This window comes from Schistocerca serialis, chromosome 1 (genome assembly GCF_023864345.2).
Source record: "Schistocerca serialis cubense isolate TAMUIC-IGC-003099 chromosome 1, iqSchSeri2.2, whole genome shotgun sequence".
NCBI lineage: Eukaryota > Metazoa > Arthropoda > Insecta > Orthoptera > Acrididae > Schistocerca > Schistocerca serialis.
The window spans coordinates 36210782-36230301 of record NC_064638.1 but is presented as its reverse complement, the minus strand read 5'-3'; the positions used below and the strand labels follow the sequence as shown (position 1 = coordinate 36230301).

Sequence of the window (19520 nt, the reverse complement as noted above, 5' to 3'; positions counted from 1 at the left end):
TCCATTCCTTATTCCGAAAGGAGTTGATGCAATTGCTGGCCCTGTGAAATCTTGCTCTCTCTTACGCAATGGCACTTTGCTTTTGGAGAATACTTCTGATTCTCGAGCACAATAACTGCTTGCTGCTTCGCTTCTCCACGGCTATTCTATTCGTGTCGAGGCCCATAGAACTCTCGAATTCTACCCGTGCTGTTACTTGCACTAGGCTGCTCAGTGGTCTGACAGTGGCAGAAATCCATACATGCCTCTCCGATCAGGGAGACATTGCCATCCGTCACGTGATGAAAGAGGTAGTGCATCCTTAGTGCCACACAGACTCTTTTTCTCACCTTTGATAGAGTGATGCTTCCATCCGAGATCAAAGCAATCTGTGAAGTTATCACAGTCTGACCATACATTCCGAAGCCGATGCGCTGCTACCAGTATTATCGTTTCAACCACACTCAAATGTCTCGTTGACACCTGGTCAGACGTGTAACCTCTGCTCGGGATGCACACGAGGGCAATTGCCTGCCCTCTTGTTCCCTTCTCTGCAATGGCGACCGTGCCGCTGCCTCCTGCGATTGTTCCGTGTATCTAGATGAGTGGACTGTTTAGGAGATCCTGGTAAAGGAAAAAGTCACTCGCAAGTTATTGGCTAGTCGCAAACTCTGCACGTTCTACCATCTGGCTCTTACAGTACTGTTATTGCTGCATCTCGCTCGGTGGAGGACGTGCAACTTCATATTCGGCACTGCGGTTGTGAAATCACCCAGTGTCGTGCGCTGTCTCCTTGTCCGACTGTGCATTGAGCCACCGAATGTTCACCTCCCAGGGTGAAGTCACCAGCTACACAAGTGACACGCAGGAAAGAACAGGAGGAATACTCCCACGAAGACTTCCTACATCCTTCCAGCCAACAAACATCTAAGTGTTCCTCTGCCAACTGGAAAGGCTCCGAGAAGTCTGGCAAAGGCAAACGGTCTTCTCTCTCACCGACTCGGAGATTCTCTTCGACGCTATTGCTGGGTGATACCCTCGCCTAGCCGACCTCCGTGTCACCGGTGCACACCGCCAATTGCTTTTCTGCCCTGGACTGTGCATATCAACAGAGGGAGAATGCCAACACCTCTGTAGAGATTAAATTTAATTTTAAAAATCGACAGCCTCAGTTGCACAGATTACCTAGATTTACCTAGGTCTCAGTCGGGATAACCCAGCCTTCTTCAGAATAAAAGTCACTACCGTTTGTCCGTAGTGGACATCGTCAAACTAAAAGTACAAAGCCATAAATTATACCCAGACTGTAAAAACTTATCTGAATCTGCCTCGGCCCCACTTCACGACCGCGTTGCGGCAGCCACGAGTGCTGTACAGTTCCACTACATTGGGTGCAGCCTGTATACTAGTGTTTTCAGTACCCCATTCCTCTGTGAAGGGTGGTGGCAGTGGTCTGCTTGCAAATACAGGTGAATGTGTGTTTTCTTCCAGTACACACGATGGCCCGGGGTACCGTATGCTCCTCTTAATCGTGACGTCCAGGAATAGTAGTCTTCCTTGTTCTTTGGTCTACATAGTGTGTGACGTCAGGGCCTCGTCCTCAAAGTGTTTCGTATACAAATTTGCAGCGACTGCCAATTGTGAATCTTTCCGTGTGTTCACAGTATTCCCCATTAAGTAGAAAATGGATGGTGGTAAGGACATGCCTGAAAAGGTCAGTGATCTTCCCATTGAATTTCTGACCAAAGAGCTCTAGAGACGCTTGTAGAGGCACTTTGGTGAGCAGCAAACCGATGTCAGAGCTCACCATGATATCTGAGTCCTTCAGCCTAATGTTGTTGAGGCATTTCACAAAATACACAGAATTGCAGATGGGATGTGGGCATTTATCCACATCAGGGCTTAGTATTTCTGACAAGTATTTTGCCACCAAATATGTTGGAGTCGTGATGTTTTTGACAGTGGGGTGTATCGGCACTCGCATCTTTGTGGACCTTGGGGAGTCCATAAAGTCGTGGTGGTACAGACCTTTGTGCTAACAATTTCTTGATGACCACCTCTGATAAGTCTGAGTCCTGAGTCCTTTACAAGTGCCCTGTCTTGTTCTCCACCTTCTTGGTGGGATCAGCATTTATTGTCCTTTAGGTGTCATCATCTATCAGACCCAGCATCTTCTCAGTGTAGCCCTTGTGGGAGAGAACAAAAGTAGTGTTGCATTTGTCAGCAGGTAAAATAACAATCTCAGATCGCTCTCTTGTGTCCCGAATATCCACCCTCTCTGTGCTGGTAATGTTTGACTTTTTAGTCGTAGTTCTTGTCAGAATGCAAGTTTCGTGATATACTTCTTCAGCTGTTTCTGGTGGTGGTTGCACTGCAGCTTGTTGAACTGTGATGATGATGTCCATGACTGATGTGAACTTATGGGTGGGAGAAAAGTTAAATCTCCTCTTCAGAACTGAAACTGTATCACCTTTCAGCTGCATGTTGTCAGATAGATAACAGCTGATTGGGGGGGAGAGGGGGGGGGGATTTACATCAGCGACATACACCCAGCAGCTCAGTTCATCAACACACCTCACACCCAACAATGACATGTCTGACCATTGAAATATTGTGCCCGTTGGACACTATGAACTGGTAGTACACTCGTGGACTGTTTGTCAGTAGAAAATGGAGAATTACATTTATAGAATTTTTTTAGTTATGGTGAAAATAAAGTTGAGAAGATCATTAAAACATGTTACTAGTTTTATTATTATCATTATTTTTGCTATCTGTATGTTACCAATAATAATTTTCTTGAAAGAAGACATGAAGTTACTAAATGTCATCATTAGCCCTTCGTCCACTGATGAGTGTTCTGACCTCATTTCTGAAGTAATTTTATCTAAACTAAATGTCTTCACCACTGTGGTTCTGCTTTAGATTTTGCCTTGTGAGATCATCTCTTCAAGATGATTCCCCACTTTTCTCAAAATGTGCCCAAACAACTGGAAGTATCTTTGGCTGACATGGGAAGATAAAAATCTTGTGATGCTTAGTTTCTTTATAATGGAAGCATTGGTTCTTTGTGCTGTCCTTGGTACACATAACATCTGCAGCCAAAAACACATCTTGAAGGCATCAATTCAACTCTTGTCCTTAGCTTTCATGGTCCAGGTCTCACAGTTGTACAAGAACAAAGGGAACACTAGTGATTCCGCCAAGCACGTTTTGTTGTTTTTGATATTGCTTGTTTCTGCCACATCGTAATGAGCTTAACCGTTTCTACTCACCCATGGCTGATTTCTCATTTTATTTCCTTATCATACTTCCACCGTTATGTGTTTGAGTTTGGGTCTTATTCTTTCTCCAAACTCTTTGAGATAATTTTATCTGTAATATGAACCTGTCTTATTCTTATCTTCTTGAACAATTTCAGTTTCATCCACATTTTCGTGGATAGCATTGTGTGGTCACTGCCATAGACTGCACCAGGATAGATCTCCCAATCTGGGACTGAAGTATGCTAATGTTTCCTCACCAAAATGAAATCATCTGATTTCTAATGCTATCACCAGGAGAAATCCATGTTTAGTGATGTGAATATTACAGAAAATAAATTGTTACTGCACTAACCACTCTCCACATTCATTCCTCATGCCCAAACTGTAAAATCCAACCACAAGACCCATATGTCCATCATTTGTAGTCTCACCTGTGGATGGTTTAGACTGATCTCTGCATTCCGAAGATTCTCTCAGCGTTGTCCCCATCAGAGACTGAACTGAGTAACTTACTCTGGAATCTGATTAAAGACTGAGTACAGTCATAAGATTGTCTTGAAAAATATCAGTGATGTGTTCCCGTTCCCTTTCTTTATTTAAATATGGCCACTCCTAATGTGGAGTCAAAAGCCTTTTATAGATGCACTTCTTCAGTACAGACTACAGGTTTGTCTCTTCTATCACTGGCACCATACCTTCCCAGTCACAGATACGACTGATGTCTTCACAGTGACCCAGGCAAGGGACCCTCAGACAGATGTACCTCAGTTTATTTAACAAGGTTTAAACTCCTCCCACTAATCTTTCCTCATTATTTACAAGATGACACCTCAGGTTTGTGACCAATAACAGCAGATCTATGAATAGGAGTGCACAAATTCATAATTACAGTACAAGACACAGAAGAGACTTTAATACGGTCAGCAGGATGCTGACATTGCAGCAAATAGCTCATATATCAGTGGAGTGATATGTAATTATTAACTGCCAAATGAACTCATACCATTGTTTTGGACTAATGTTAAAATGAGCTCAAACAATTGCTTGTGTTAAAATGAACATATGTCATGGAATTAGAATGAATTTGCCCTGGAAACGTGATGATAAACATCCTCAAATGATAAATATCATGTACTGTTGTAGTACAGAACTTGAAGTGTATGACTTTGGCATGCAAATACCATACATATCACGGCATGGCGTTTGCACATAACAATGCGTGTCAGGAGCAGAAAATTAAATTTGCAGTAGAATATAAAACTTTTCTGTGAATGGTAGACTTGACAGGGATGCTTATCTACATGGAAATTATTTTTACTTCACATATTTTCTTCTTTGTATTCTTGTGCACTTTTACAGATTAGGCCTGTCAGCCCGTTCTGTCCTCAGTTTTATTTTTTAACTGGTCATCCCGTGTGCCTCTTTCCTTTGTGTTTGTATTGTCAGGTCATCTGTCAAATCCCTGTTTCTTCCATTCATTTTACACTTTCCTCCCAGTTTTGTTTGTGTTCTTCTATTTTGTCATTTGCTGTAAAAATAATTAGTTCTTGTCTAACGTTTTCATTAGGAATCATGTCCACCCTATAGTAGACTTTGACTGCTGATAAACATTCCATTTCATTCACCTAAACATGGCTGGAATCTTTTCTCTCTATAACCCAGGATTCAGTGCCTTACAATAGAACATGTGTAGCTTTTATCCCAGAATTTAATTTTTGTGTCTCTTCATATATTTTTTAATGTTCTGCTTATAGTGGCGCACAAACTTTATATCTCTGGAATTTAATATCTGCATCCTTATCTTCTGCTTCTACATCTGCATCTATTCTATGTGAACCATCATGAGGTGCATGGCAGAGAATACATCCAGTTGTACCAGTTATTAGAGTTTCTTCATGTACCATTCATACACGGAGTGCAGGAGTGTACATATTGTAATTGTTCTAATCTTGTCCTTACAATCCCTGTGTGAGTCCTATATAGGGAGTTACAGTATATTCCTAGAGGCATCCTTTGAAGCCAGTTCTTGAAACTTTGTTCGAAAACTTTCTCGGCATAGTTTACGCCTGTCTTCAGGAATCTGCAAGTTCAGTTTCATCAGAATTTCCGTGACACTCCCATGTGTCAAAGAAAGGTATTACCATTGATGCTGCGCTTCTCTGTATATGTTTAGTATCCCCTGTTAGTCCTGTTTGATGTGTGTTCTACACACTTGAGCAATACTCTAGAATGGGCCACACAAGTGATTTGTAAGCAATTTCTTTGTAGACTCATTGCGTTTTCCCAGTTTTCTACTGATAAGCCAAAACGTACTACCTGCTTTCCCCATGACTAACCTTTTGTGGTCATTCCATTTTACACTCCTGGAAATGGAAAAAAGAACACATTGACACCGGTGTGTCAGACCCACCATACTTGCTCCGGTCACTGCGAGAGGGCTGTACAAGCAATGATCACACGCACGGCACAGCGGACACACCAGGAACCGCGGTGTTGGCCGTCGAATGGCGCTAGCTGCGCAGCATTTGTGCACCGCCGCCGTCAGTGTCAGCCCGTTTGCCGTGGCATACGGAGCTCCATCGCAGTCTTTAACACTGGTAGCATGCCGCGACAGCGTGGACGTGAACCGTATGTGCAGTTGACGGACTTTGAGCAAGGGTGTATAGTGGGCATGCGGGAGGCCAGGTGGACGTACCGCCGAATTGCTCAACACGTGGGGCGTGAGGTCTCCACAGTACATCGATGTTGTCGCCAGTGGTCGGCGGAAGGTGCACGTGCCCGTCAACCTGGGACCGGACCGCAGCGACGCACGGATGCACGCCAAGACCGTAGGATCCTACGCAGTGCCGTAGGGGACCGCACCGCCACTTCCCAGCAAATTAGGGACACTGTTGCTCCTGGGGTATCGGTAAGGACCATTCGCAACCGTCTCCATGAAGCTGGGCTACGGTCCCGCACACCGTTAGGCTGTTTTCCGCTCACGCCCCAACATCGTGCAGCCCGCCTCCAGTGGTGTCGCGACAGGCGTGAATGGAGGGACGAATGGAGACGTGTCGTCTTCAGCGATGAGAGTCGCTTCTGCCTTGGTGCCAATGATGGTCGTATGCGTGTTTGGCGCCGTGCAGGTGAGCGCCACAATCAGGACTGCATACGACCGAGGCACACGGGGCCAACACCCGGCATCATGGTGTGGGGAGCGATCTCCTACACTGGCCGTACACCTCTGGTGATCGTCGAGGGGACACTGAATAGTGCACGGTACATCCAAACCGTCATCGAACCCATCGTTCTACCATTCCTAGACCGGCAAGGGAACTTGCTGTTCCAACAGGACAATGCACGTCCGCATGTATCCCGTGCCACCCAACGTGCTCTAGAAGGTGTAAGTCAACTACCCTGGCCAGCAAGATCTCCGGATCTGTCCCCCATTGAGCATGTTTGGGACTGGATGAAGCGTCGTCCCACGCGGTCTGCACGTCCAGCACGAACGCTGGTCCAACTGAGGCGCCAGGTGGAAATGGCATGGCAAGCCGTTCCACAGGACTACATCCAGCATCTCTACGATCGTCTCCATGGGAGAATAGCAGCCTGCATTGCTGCGAAAGGTGGATATACACTGTACTAGTGCCGACATTGTGCATGCTCTGTTGCCTGTGTCTATGTGCCTGTGGTTCTGTCAGTGTGATCATGTGATGTATCTGACCCCAGGAATGTGTCAATAAAGTTTCCCCTTCCTGGGACAATGAGTTCACGGTGTTCTTATTTCAATTTCCAGGAGTGTATATCCAGGAATTTGTATGAGTTGGCCTACATTAACTGTGTCTCATTGACATTATAATCATAGGAACTATGTTTTTCTTTTTTCATTTTGTGAAGTGCACAATTTTACATTTTTGAACATTTAAGACAAGTTACCCACCTTTGGATCACTTTGAAATCTTATCAATATCTGACTAAATATTTATGTAGCTTCTTTCAGACAGTACTTCGTTATAGATAACTGCATCATCTGCAAAAAATCTGAGGTTATTATTAATATTGCCTGTAAGGTCATTAATATACAATATGTACTTCAAGGGTCCCATCCAACACACTTCCGTGAGGCATACCTGAAGTTACTTTTACATCTGATGATTACACACTATCCATTCACACATGCTGTGTCCTCGCTATCAAAAGCTCCTCAATCCAGTCATAAATTTCACTAGAGATCCCATATGATTGTACTTTTGACAAAAAAAGTACTGGTGTGATACTGAGTCAAATGCTGTTTGGAAATACTGCATCTATGTAGGCATGACAACCAACAAGCTGTCTGTCCACATGAACGGCCACCAACAAACTGTGGCCAAAAAACAAGTGGACCACCCTGTTGCTGAACGCACTGCCAAACGTGATATCCTTCTTTTCAATCACTGCTTCACAGCCTGTGCCATATGGATCTTTCCCACCAACACCACCTTTTCTGAATTGTGCAGGTGGGAACTTTCCCTGCAATGCATCCTACGTTCCCTTAACCCTCCTGGCCTCAACCTTCGTTAGTCACTATCCTCACCCATCCAGCCCCTTGCCTGTTCCCATTCCAGCACTACACAGCCGTCATTTCACCACCACATCCAATCTTTTAATTTCTTTTTATTTCTCTCCTTACCACTTCTTACACCCTAAACCCCCCCCCCCCCTCCCCCGCACCTTCTCTTCTGCCCTCCGTCTGAACTGCAACACGTGACTGTCCGCCATTCCCACCATACTATCCCTCCCCCTCCCCGTCCCAGTCTCCTCCTTCCCCCCATCCAGTAGCCACTCCCATCATACACTGGTGTTGCTGCTCGCAGTGTAGTTTCAGCTCTCTGAGACTGCAGACGTGTGCAAGTTGCGTTTGCATGAATGTGTGTGTGTGTGTGTGTGTGTGTGTGTGTGTGTGTGTGTGTGTGTGCAAGAATGGTAGTATGTGTGTGTACAAGAATGGTAGTAGAAGTGATTCATGAAACTACTGCCCAACATCCTTGACATCAGTTTGTTGTAGAATCTTAGAACATAATCTAAGCTCAAACATAATGAGATATCTCAAACAGAGTGACCTTCTCTGTGCCAGCCAGTATGAATTCCAGAAATACCAATCACACGAAACCCATCTCTCACGTTTCTATGGAATGTAACAATACCAGAGAAGGAACATTGCAACTCACCATACAGTGGAGATGCTGACTCGCGGTAGGCACAAAATAAAGATTCACACAATTATAGCTTTCGGCCATTAAGGCCTTTGTCAGCAGTAGACACACACACACACACACACACACACACACACACACACACACACACACACACACACACACGTGTGTGTGTGTGTGTGTGTGTGTGTGTGTGTGTGTGTGTGTGTGTGTGTGTGTGTGTGTATGTGTGTCTACTGCTGACAAAGTCCTTAATGGCCGAAAGCTATAATTGTGTGAATCTTTATTTTGTGCCTACCGCGAGTCAGCATCTCCACTGTATGGTGAGTTGCAATGTTCCTTCTCTGGTATTGTTACATTCCATACTGGATTTTCCACTGTTTGAAGAGCTGAAATTCCTTACTCTATTTTCAAATGTCCCTTGACATGGGAAACCTAGGAGAATTCCGCCACTTTATTCCTCGTACCCTTGAAAAGATGAGTGAAATGGTTGATGATGTTAGTGGTGTTGAGAAATAGCTGAAATCATTAAAATTGATTGAAGCTCCGGGGCCCAGTGGAATCCCTATTAGATTCTATACTGAATTAGGGGCAGAGTTAGCCCCTACTTATAACTATAATCTTTCATAAATCCCTTGAACAAAAAATAGTGTCCAGTAGCTTGAAGAAAGCATATCACACCCATTTACGAGAATGGTAGTAGAAGTGCTTCATGAAACTACTGCCCAACATCCTTGACATCAGTTTGTTGTAGAATATTAGAACATAATCTAAGCTCAAACATAATGAGATATCTCAAACAGAGTGACCTTCTCTGTGCCAGCCAGTATGAATTCCAGAAATATCAATCACACGAAACCCATCTCTCACGTTTCTTCCATTACATAAGGAAAGCTTTGGATCAAGGCAGTCAGATAGATGCAGTATTTCTTCATTTACAAAAAGAATTTGACTTGGTACCACATCTACACTTACTGTTAAAAGTACGAATATATAGGGTATCAAGTGATATTTGTGACTGGATTGAAGAGTTTTTGGTAGGAAAGACACAGAAGTTATGTTGGATGGAGGTTCATCATCAGATGTGAAGTAACTTCAGTTGTGTCCCAGAGAAGTGTGTTTGGTCCCTAGGTGTTCATGCAGTATATTGATGACATTGCAGACAATAGGAATCTCTCACTTTTTGCAGATGATGCAGTTACCTGTAATAAATTATTGTCTGAAAGAAGCTGCACAAATAGTCTGTAAGATTTCAAAGTGGTGCAAAGAAGGGCAACTTGGTTTTAATGTTCAGAAATGTAAAATTATGCACTTCACAAAACAAAAAAAGTATCCTATGACTGTAATATGAATGGTTCACAGGTGGAATCAGTTAACTCATACAAGTACCTGGTTGTACTCATACAAGTACCTGGTTGTAACACTTTATCCTATGAAATGGGACGATCACATAGGCTCAGTTGTGGGTAAGGCAGGTGGTAGATTTTGGTTTATAGGTAGAACACTGGGGAAGTGCAACCAGTCTATAAAGGAGATTGCTTACAAATCGCTCATGCAGCTCATTCTATAATATTCCTAAATTGTGTAAAACGTGTACCAAATGGGTCTAACTGGGGACACTGAACATATACAGAGAAGGGTATCATGAACAGTCACAGGTTTGTTTGACCTGTAGGAGAGTGTTACAGTGATGCTGAAGAATCTGAACTGGCAGACTCTTGAAGATAGGTGGAAACTATCCCAAGAAAGTCTACTAACAAAATTTCGAGAACTGCCTTGAAATGATGACTCTATGAATATACTACACTCCCCTACACATTGCTCACATAGAGATCATAAAGACAAGATTAGAATAATTACAGCATGCACAGAGGCATTCAAACAATCATTCTTCCAATGTCCCATACGTGAATGGAGTGGGAAGAAACCCTAATAATAGGTACAATGGGGTGTACTCTCTACCATGCACTTCTCAGTGGTTAGCAAGGTACAGATGTAGATTTAGATGTAGATTGTTACTTTCTAGGGATCCCAACCAGATAATCTGGGTGTGATGGAATTTTGTTAGCCATGTGGTAGTGTGTTGTAGAAAATAAGCTTCGTTGTTTGTTCAGTACATAATTAAACAGTGGAAACTTCAGGTAGGAAAAGATAGATTGCTACTTACCGTAAAGATAACATGCTAAGTTGCACACAGGCACAATTAAAAGATGCTTACATGTAAGCTTTTGGCCACAGCCTTCGTCGGAAAATGGGAAACACACACCACTCATCCACACAAGCGAGCACACCTCTTGCACATATAACCTCCAACTCTCGCAGCCTGGGCCACAGTCCATCTGCTGGAGTTGGCAGTCACGTGTGTGTGAGGTGTGCTTGCTTGTGTTAATGAATGGCGTGTGTTTCACTTTTTCCATCGAAGGCTGTGGCCAAAAGCTTATGTGTAAGTGTCTTTCAATTGTGCCTGTGTGCAACTTAGTGTGCTATCTTTACGGTAAGTTGCACTGTGTCTTTTCCTACATTGTCAATATGTAGTTAGTTACACTAAGGTTTGTGAACAAGACCATCTATTCTGGTCCTACCCTCGAAAACTAAAGGATACTTGGCTATACTTCTGTGCATTACATAACTGTTATATATAAAAACAAAGATGAGGTGACTTACCGAACGAAAGCGCTGGCAGGTCGATAGACACACAAACAAACACAAACATACACACAAAATTCAAGCTTTCGCAACAAACTGTTGCCTCATCAGGAAAGAGGGAAGGAGAGGGGAAGACGAAAGGAAGTGGGTTTTAAGGGAGAGGGTAAGGAGTCATTCCAATCCCGGGAGCGGAAAGACTTACCTTAGGGGGAAAAAAGGACAGGTATACACTCGCACATAACCATCCACACATACAGACACAAGCAGACATATTTAAATGTCTGCTTGTGTCTGTATGTGTGGATGGATATGTGCGTGTGTGCGAGTGTATACCTGTCCTTTTTTCCCCCTAAGGTAAGTCTTTCCGCTCCCGGGATTGGAATGACTCCTTACCCTCTCCCTTAAAACCCACTTCCTTTCGTCTTCCCCTCTCCTTCCCTCTTTCCTGATGAGGCAACAGTTTGTTGCGAAAGCTTGAATTTTGTGTGTATGTTTGTGTTTGTTTGTGTGTCTATCGACCTGCCAGCGCTTTCGTTCGGTAAGTCACCTCATCTTTGTTTTTATATATAATTTTTCCCACGTGGAATGTTTCCTTCTATTATAATGATTACATAACTGTTACTTATATTTAGAGTCAGCTGTCACACATTGTGATGTAATTTACTCTGTGGACTTCACTTATTATTTTTTTTATTCCAGTCATTATTCATGTATTACCACTGTGATTCTGAAACTGTTTTTAATATACAAAAACATAGAAAGCAATAAAATTAACTTATTGTTTTTTCTTTCACAGCACAGTTGTGGTAGTAAAATTTTTGGTCTTTGTTAGCTTTAACTCTAACAGATGACTCTAAGGTGACTTTAATTGTTCTGAAACTTTGTCAGTTTTAGCAAACAGGTACAGATTTCTGCTCAACCTGCTTGCCAGATTATTTATGTACTGTATCTAGAAAATAATAGGGATCCTGTCAGTCGGCCTGGGGCATTCCTGATGAGGCCCTTGTCTCTGATAAACACTTTCAACAAGGACAACAGACTGGATTCAGTTATTTAAGAAGTCTTCGAGCCAGTCACATATCCGTATGCTCGTACCTTTGTTAACAGTCTGTGATGGGGTACCATGTCAGATGCATTTCAGAAATGTAGGAATATGGAATCTGGCTGCTGCCCTTATCCGTAGTTCACAGTATAACACATGAGAAGAGGGAAAGCTGAGTTTCACACAAACAATGCCATCTAAATCCGTGCTGTAGATGGACAGAAGCTTCTCAGTCTCTAAGAAATTTATTGTATTCAAACCAGTATATGTTCTAGGATTCTGCAGTAAACTGATGTTAAGGATATTGGTCTGTAATTTTGTGGTCCATTCTTTCACCCTCCTTATATAAAGGAATCACTTGCACTTTTTTTGCACTGGGTGAGAGATTCACAATAAATGCAAGCTAAGTAAGGAGCCAATGCTGTGGAGTACTCTTTGTAAAACCGAATTGAGATTCCGTCAAGACCTGGTGACCTACCTGTTTTCAATTCTTTCAGTTATTACTGTATGCCAGGTATGTTTGTTACTAAGTCATCCATATGGGACCCTGTGTGATGGTCAAGTTACGTTATATTTGTATAATTCTCCTGCATGAATGATTTCTTAGACACGACAAGACTTGTTAGTGAGTGACTGGATGGAAGCCGTAGACCAACACAACAGATTTACATAGGATCAGACTCCCAAAAAATTTTGGGTTTTGCTGTCATGATCATGAGACAATTGAGTATATACAAGAGATAAATGAATTGTTGAGTGAGTTTGCGCATTGTTTCAATAGTGATGATTTTGATGTTGAGATGCCAAGCCTGAAATTATCTGTAGTTTTCGTTTGAGAGAAATTCACCCAGCTGCAATTTGTGAAGAGACTCAAATCCTTATCTTTATAAAATACTTGATGCTCTTTCTGATACCAATGGTGCATGTACACTTGACAGTAGACATATTGTTTATCTTACTTACTTTCTTGTGAGCTTAGGTTTAATTTATGATTTAACTACTAGTAAATAAAATTTATGGATGTAAACTCTCAGATTTTCATGATGGTTTTTTTTTTTTCTTCCAGGCCTAAGCGCTGGGATGAAAGTCTTGAGAAACCACCTTTGGATTATTCTGAAATCTTTGATGAAGATGCTGGACAGATACCTGGCGTAACAATTTGGGAAATAGAAAATTTTCTTCCTAATCAAATTGAAGAAGCTGTGCATGGGAAGTTTTATGAAGGAGATTGTTACATTGTTCTTAAAACAATAATTGATGAGACTGGTTCTTTGTCCTGGCAGATATATTTTTGGATTGGAGAAAAAGCAACAGTGAGTTTTTAGAGCTCTTACTGCTTTGGTAGATGTTCTAACAGCATTCTTAAATATAAAAATGTGAAGTAGATGCAGACTTGTGACTGTCTGTATAACAACTTTTTCTCCACAGCAGTAGTTTACATAAATATCAGAAGCCATTTGCTTCAGTCAGTTCACCCTGACCAAAACTTCAATTTGGAAAAAAAGAGAATCGTACATCATCATGAATCACACCAATTGATTTAAAATTTAAGAGTCAATTAGTTCCAATAACAAAATTTCGTTTTGACCTTTAGGTTTCATAACATCTTGCTGGCACCAGTGAGTAGTTCTGTCAGGTGCTAGTAGTCTGCTGTAGTGTACCTCACTATTTGACAGTGCTGGACATTGGTCATAGTGAAATATTAAACAACCAGAAAGACATCTCCCAGGTTAAAAATTAAATCAATGTTGTATGGCTAACTGTTCATACAATAGCTACAAAAACCTCAATAATGTGCTCTGTAAATGTTTTGGCAGAGAGTATTGTCTGTACACATCTGTAACTCTGAAGCCCTGCCCCATAGTGGCTTCTGTCAGAACATGACAGGAAAGACAAGGTGATAGGCAGTTACCCATACTATTGCAAGGAATTGTAAAAATGAGTGATGACATAATAGCTATATAACGACCTTCAGGAAGTGAAATGTATGGTATTGTTGATAAGGCACCTGTAAAAGTAAGGGGGAACATTACCTTACCTTTTGGAACTAATGATTTCTTCATTGGGCAGGAGAAATGGATATGTTGAGTAAGTTTACAAGGAAGGCAGGTCACTCATCCTAGGGTTTGCCCTTTTAACTTTCTCTAATATCCCTCTCTCCTACTTGATGAAGGAACTGTTACTCCTGAAAGCTGTGTCCCTTTCATATATGTCTTATCAGCAGCACTGTACATTTTGCAACATGAAGGTTAGGTTTTTTGAATGAATTTTCCTGTGACACGCTTACATATAGAATGATCATTAACAAGTCATCCAGTCTTTGTAAAATAATTGTGCATTAAAAAAAATCCTTCCCCACGAGTCACACACACATCATAGTGTGCTGGATTCAACTCCTAGTGCATACAGCTCTTCATAAGAACTGACTAAAGTCCTGCCAGCATAATTGCATGTAACATCTGAAATAGCCAGTAAAAGCAACCACATTGCTTACACTGTATTTTATCCTTTGATCTGTTGTACATTTATGCATAATGATATGTATGTGTCCCCTAGAATAATATAAGGAAAGGGTAGATTGCAACTCACTCTAAAGATGAAATGTGGAGTTGCACACAGGAACAACGAAAAGACAAGTTACACATTTAGCTTTTGGCCAAAGCTTTCTTCAGAAAAGGAAAATGGCAGTTCGGATGGTAAATCATTTCTTGTGGACAACTCCTTCACTTTTGTAGATGAATTTTTATTTAAAAATTGGTAGCTTAGGAAAAACTAATATTTATGAGTAATATGACTGAAAAATAATGTGTTAATGTTAAAACTGTCTTGTTCCACACTATTTTAATCAAAAAGTCATTCAGATCATACAAGCAACATGTTGCTGACTCAATAACTAGATACCAATCTCATGTGTATTGTCACAAATTGTTGAACATACACCACTGGTCAAAAGTTTTTGATTGTCCGTGATGAGAACTATATCCTTTATTTCAGTTTTCAAACACTTCATACAAACTAAATAGACCAACCAAAAATGTTGTGTCTTGACAAGACAACCTAGACACAATGAGAGGAAACCGAAAGGCACGCGCTTAAACTCACACAGGCTGGCATGAGGTCTGAAACAGGATACGTAATGAATGCTATAAAGAAAAGTACGTAGCTTCTGGAATACTTAACTTTAATCCATAATCGGTGTACATCGCTCTTGTACAGATATAATCTCCATTTCACTATACAATGTTAATGGCGCCTTGCTAGGTCGTAGCCAACGTAGCTGAAGGCTATGCTAACTATCGTCTCGGCAAATGAGAGCGTAATTGTCAGTGATCCATGGCTATCAACGTCGGCTGTTCAACTGGGGCGAGTGCTAGTACGTCTCTCTAGACCTGCCGTGTGGTGGCGCTCGGTCTGCGATCACTGACAGTGGCGACACGCGGGTCCGACGTATACTACCGGACCGCGGCTGATTTAAAAGCTACCACCTAGCAAGTGTGGTGTCTGGCGGTGACACCACAAAAAATGTTTTCTCTCATCATCATGAAGTACAATACATTTTGGTTTAGACTTAGCCTCTTCATAGAGCCCACCTGTTGCCCTTAGAAAGCTGTACAAACTCTTGGCATTCTGGACATTAGATTTTGTAGTGTTTTTGCAGATATTGCAGTCCAACACGTGTGTAAATTATTCCATAAATCTTCAACATTAGTGTTGTGACTCGCCGATCATTCAAAGTGCCGCCATGCAATTACACACGTCCTCTACATGCGGCGTTGTCTACCAGCCATGCAGCAGCCGCGCCACCTAAGCGGCCAGCCAGCCAGCGGCCGCTATACTTGGACTCAGGGCTCATTCAAATGTTACCGTGTTCACATTTCTTGCTTTGTCAACTTGCTCAGTGACTTATATGTGTTGTGTTGTTTTGAAATATATGTGTTCAACTTGACGTTACAGCAATTGGCGACGAGGTAGTGGATTTTTCCTTTTCACCGTTGACCCACAAGTTTCCATGGCTACTGTCGAGCAACTATTGTAAGGTCTCATTGAACAGCAAACGCTTCTAACATCGACAATTTGCGATTTCGTCGCGGCATCAAATGCGGGGCGTTTCTCGTCGTTGTCTGTTCCTCCTTTTCCTCCTTACGACGAGATGGTGGAAGACTGGTCTGATTACGAAAAACGTCTTCGACAGCACTTCGTGGCATTTCATGTCACGGACGAACAAAAATGTTTGTCTCTGTTCCTTTCATGGACTTCACCTCAAATGTATCGGTTGTTGTCGCAATTGGCTCCTTTGAAAGATCCTGCATCTTTGTCCTTTGCTGAAATGTGCTCACTTCTGTCTGTCTATTTTCAAAAGCAAACACATGTGGTAGCCTCTCATGTTGCCTTTTATCGTTGTCAAAAACAACCGCATCAAGCCTATCGCTCTTGGGCCGCTGAACTTCACGGCCTCCGTCGAAAGTGTCAGTTTGTTACTGACGTACACAAAGAATCCTATGCCGATTCCATGGTACGGGATGCTATTATCTGGTCGGCACCCGACAAAGAAGTTTGGCAACGTGCCCTTCAGTTGACAAATCCGACTCTAGATGAAGTTCTCTCCATCGCGCAGTTTTTTTGAAATTTCTTACCCCACTGGGATGCAAATAGAGGCGTGGGGTGACGTCGGGGAAATACAACCTCTGTGCGCTGTTGACACGTGCGGTGCATCCCCGCCGGCCGACGCGGCCGCAGTATGCTCCCACGTGCAGTCTCGGCCTAACCGTAAACAACCCTCTAAGAAACTGCAGCGAAACCCCCGGCAACTTCCTTCATGTCCGTGGTGTTTTACGAAACATTCATGGGAGGATTGTCCCCAACATTGGGCTGTGTGTCACAACTGCAAAAAGAAAGGTCATGTGTCTGCCGTTTGCAAATCCGACCGCATACATGATGTTCATGACTGTGACGCTGATTCTGCTTCTGTGTTGTCTGTCAATTGCACTTCTCCCTTTCAGGGAAGTTATTCCTCACTGTCCAAATCCTTGGTCGGGATGTGCGCATGTAGGTGGATACTGGTTCTTCTGCCACTATAACTAATTCTCAGATGTATCTTCAGTTGGGTTCTCCACTCCTATCACCTGTCACTCGGCAATTACGGATGTACAATAAACAGAAGATTTCTCTCTTGGGACAATTTAATGCTGAGGTATCTTACAAATCCATCGTTCGCACTGTTCCCATATTTGTGGTCGACCAGAGTAATGCAGAGAATCTTTTTGGTTTCAATGCCTTACGTGTTTTTGGATTCTCCATAGATGACTGTCAATATCGTCTCTGATGCTATTCCTTATCCTCAATTGGATTCCTTATCGACGACATTTTCGTCCCTTTTTTCTCCTGGGTTAGGCCGTGCAAATGATTTTGAAGCTCATATCACGCTGAAACCCACTGCTCAGCCTAAGTTTTTTCGGGCTCGACCCATTCCTGTGGCCCTTCGTGATCGGGTAAAACGGGAGCTAGATCATCTCACTGCTTCAGGGGTCTTGCTTCCTGTCACTTCCAGTGAGTGGTCCTCTCCTGTCGTCGTCGTTGCTAAGCCCAATGATGATAATCGTCTCTGTGGCGATTTTAAAGCCGCTGTAAATGCACAATGCCTCATCGACACTTACCCTATGCCCCGACCTGAAGAAAAGTTCACTAAACTTGCGGGAGGCCAGTATTTTTCTAAAATTGACCTGTCAGAAGCTTATCATCAACTTCCTCTCGACGCTGCTTCCCAGCAGTTTCTGGTTCTTAACACGCCTTTCGGCCTCTATCAATACCAACGCTTACCCTTCGGGGTTGCTAGCGCCCCTGCTCTCTTTCAGCGATTCTTGGAACAATTATTGCTCCCTGTCCCTGGGTGTATAAATTACATGGACGACATTGTTGTCACTGGCTCCACCACTGAAGAACATCTTCAGAACCTCCGCACACTTTTTCATGTCTTACAGACTGCCGGTCTTAACTGTGATCTTCAGAAATCACAATTTTTTCAGGCATCTATCACGTACTTGGGGTTTCAACACTCTCGGGATAGTATTCATCCGCTTCAGTAAACTGTCGCTGCGATCAGTACCCTTCCTCGCCCTACATCTGTTAAGGAACTGCAGGCCTTCTTGGGGAAAATAGCATACTATCACAAGTTTTTACTGTCTGCGGCTTCGGTGGCTCAGCCGTTGCATCGCCTGTTGCATAAAAACGTGCCTTTTCACTGGTCTGCGTCATGCGATGCGGCTTTCCAGAAATTGAAGACTATGCTGAAACAGGCCCCGTGCCTGGCTACTTACCGACCTGGCCAACATCTTGTTCTTGCCACAGGCGCCTCTCAATACGGGGTCGGTGCAGTCCTTGCGCACCATTTTTCTGACGGCTCTGAGCAACCCATTGCTTAAGCCTCCAAAATGCTCACGGATGCCCAACAAAAGTATTCTCAAATTTAAAAAGAAGCTTTGGCCATTATTTATGCTCTTCATAAGTTTGGTGTTTTTCTCTATGGCTCAAAATTTCATCTTGTTACGGATCACAAACCACTTGTTTCCTTGTTTCATCCATCAACGTCACTTCCCGACAAGGCTGCACACCGCCTCAGGCGTTGGGCTCTTTACTTATCTCATTTCAATTATGAGATTCATTTCTGGCCGACGGCTCAACATGAGAATGGTGATGCACTGCCTCGCCTTCCTATGGGTTCTGATCTGGCATTCGATAGGGACGAACTTTTGTGTTTCCACCTGGATGTTGCCGAGCAGCGGGTTGTGGACGGGTTCCCCATCACTGGGGACAGGCTGGCGGCTGCTACGGGTTCTGACCCTACCCTCTCCCGGGTTTTACGCTTTATTCAGAATGGTTGGCCAGATCGCCCGTCCGCTTACACTTCTGATCCGTTGCAGAACTACAACGCTTTGCGCTACCGCCTCACGGCTAGGGATGGTGTCATCCTCCTTTCCACCCGACAATGCTTCGCTGCGTGTTGTGGTACCTGCGTCTTTGTGTGCTTCGGTCTTGCGCCTCCTTCACGTAGGGCACTGGGGTGTCTCTGGCACAAAATCTCTGGCGCTCCGTCATGTATACTGGCCTGGGATCGACTCTGAAATAGCACATATGGTCGCTGCCTGCGACCCTTGTGCGCCAGAGGCCGCTGCCCCGAAGTCATCTTTGTCACCGTGGCCTTTGCCTGAGACGCCCTGGAAGCGCATTCATGTTGACTTCGCGGGACCTTTTTTAGGTACTTATTGGCTCCTCGTAATTGACGCCTACTCTAACTTTCCTTTCATTGTCTGTTGCACGTTGCCTACCACCGCCCGCCTACCACTCACCCGCATTTTTTCTTTGGAAGGCCTTCCCTCTACTCTTGTTACTGATAATGGTCCGCAATTTGCCTCTTCC

General features: G+C 43.3%; 1 protein-coding gene across 1 annotated transcript in view; it reads left to right on the top strand.

The window, feature by feature from the left end:
• The window catches only part of LOC126461247 (protein flightless-1), a 205424-nt gene that overhangs the window by 92287 nt on the left and 93617 nt on the right, over positions 1–19520 (top strand). Inside the window, exon 10 of the mRNA XM_050095980.1 lies at positions 13174–13420. Within this exon, the coding sequence (XP_049951937.1) occupies positions 13174–13420 (247 nt within the window). The remainder of the gene's footprint in view (positions 1–13173; positions 13421–19520) is intronic.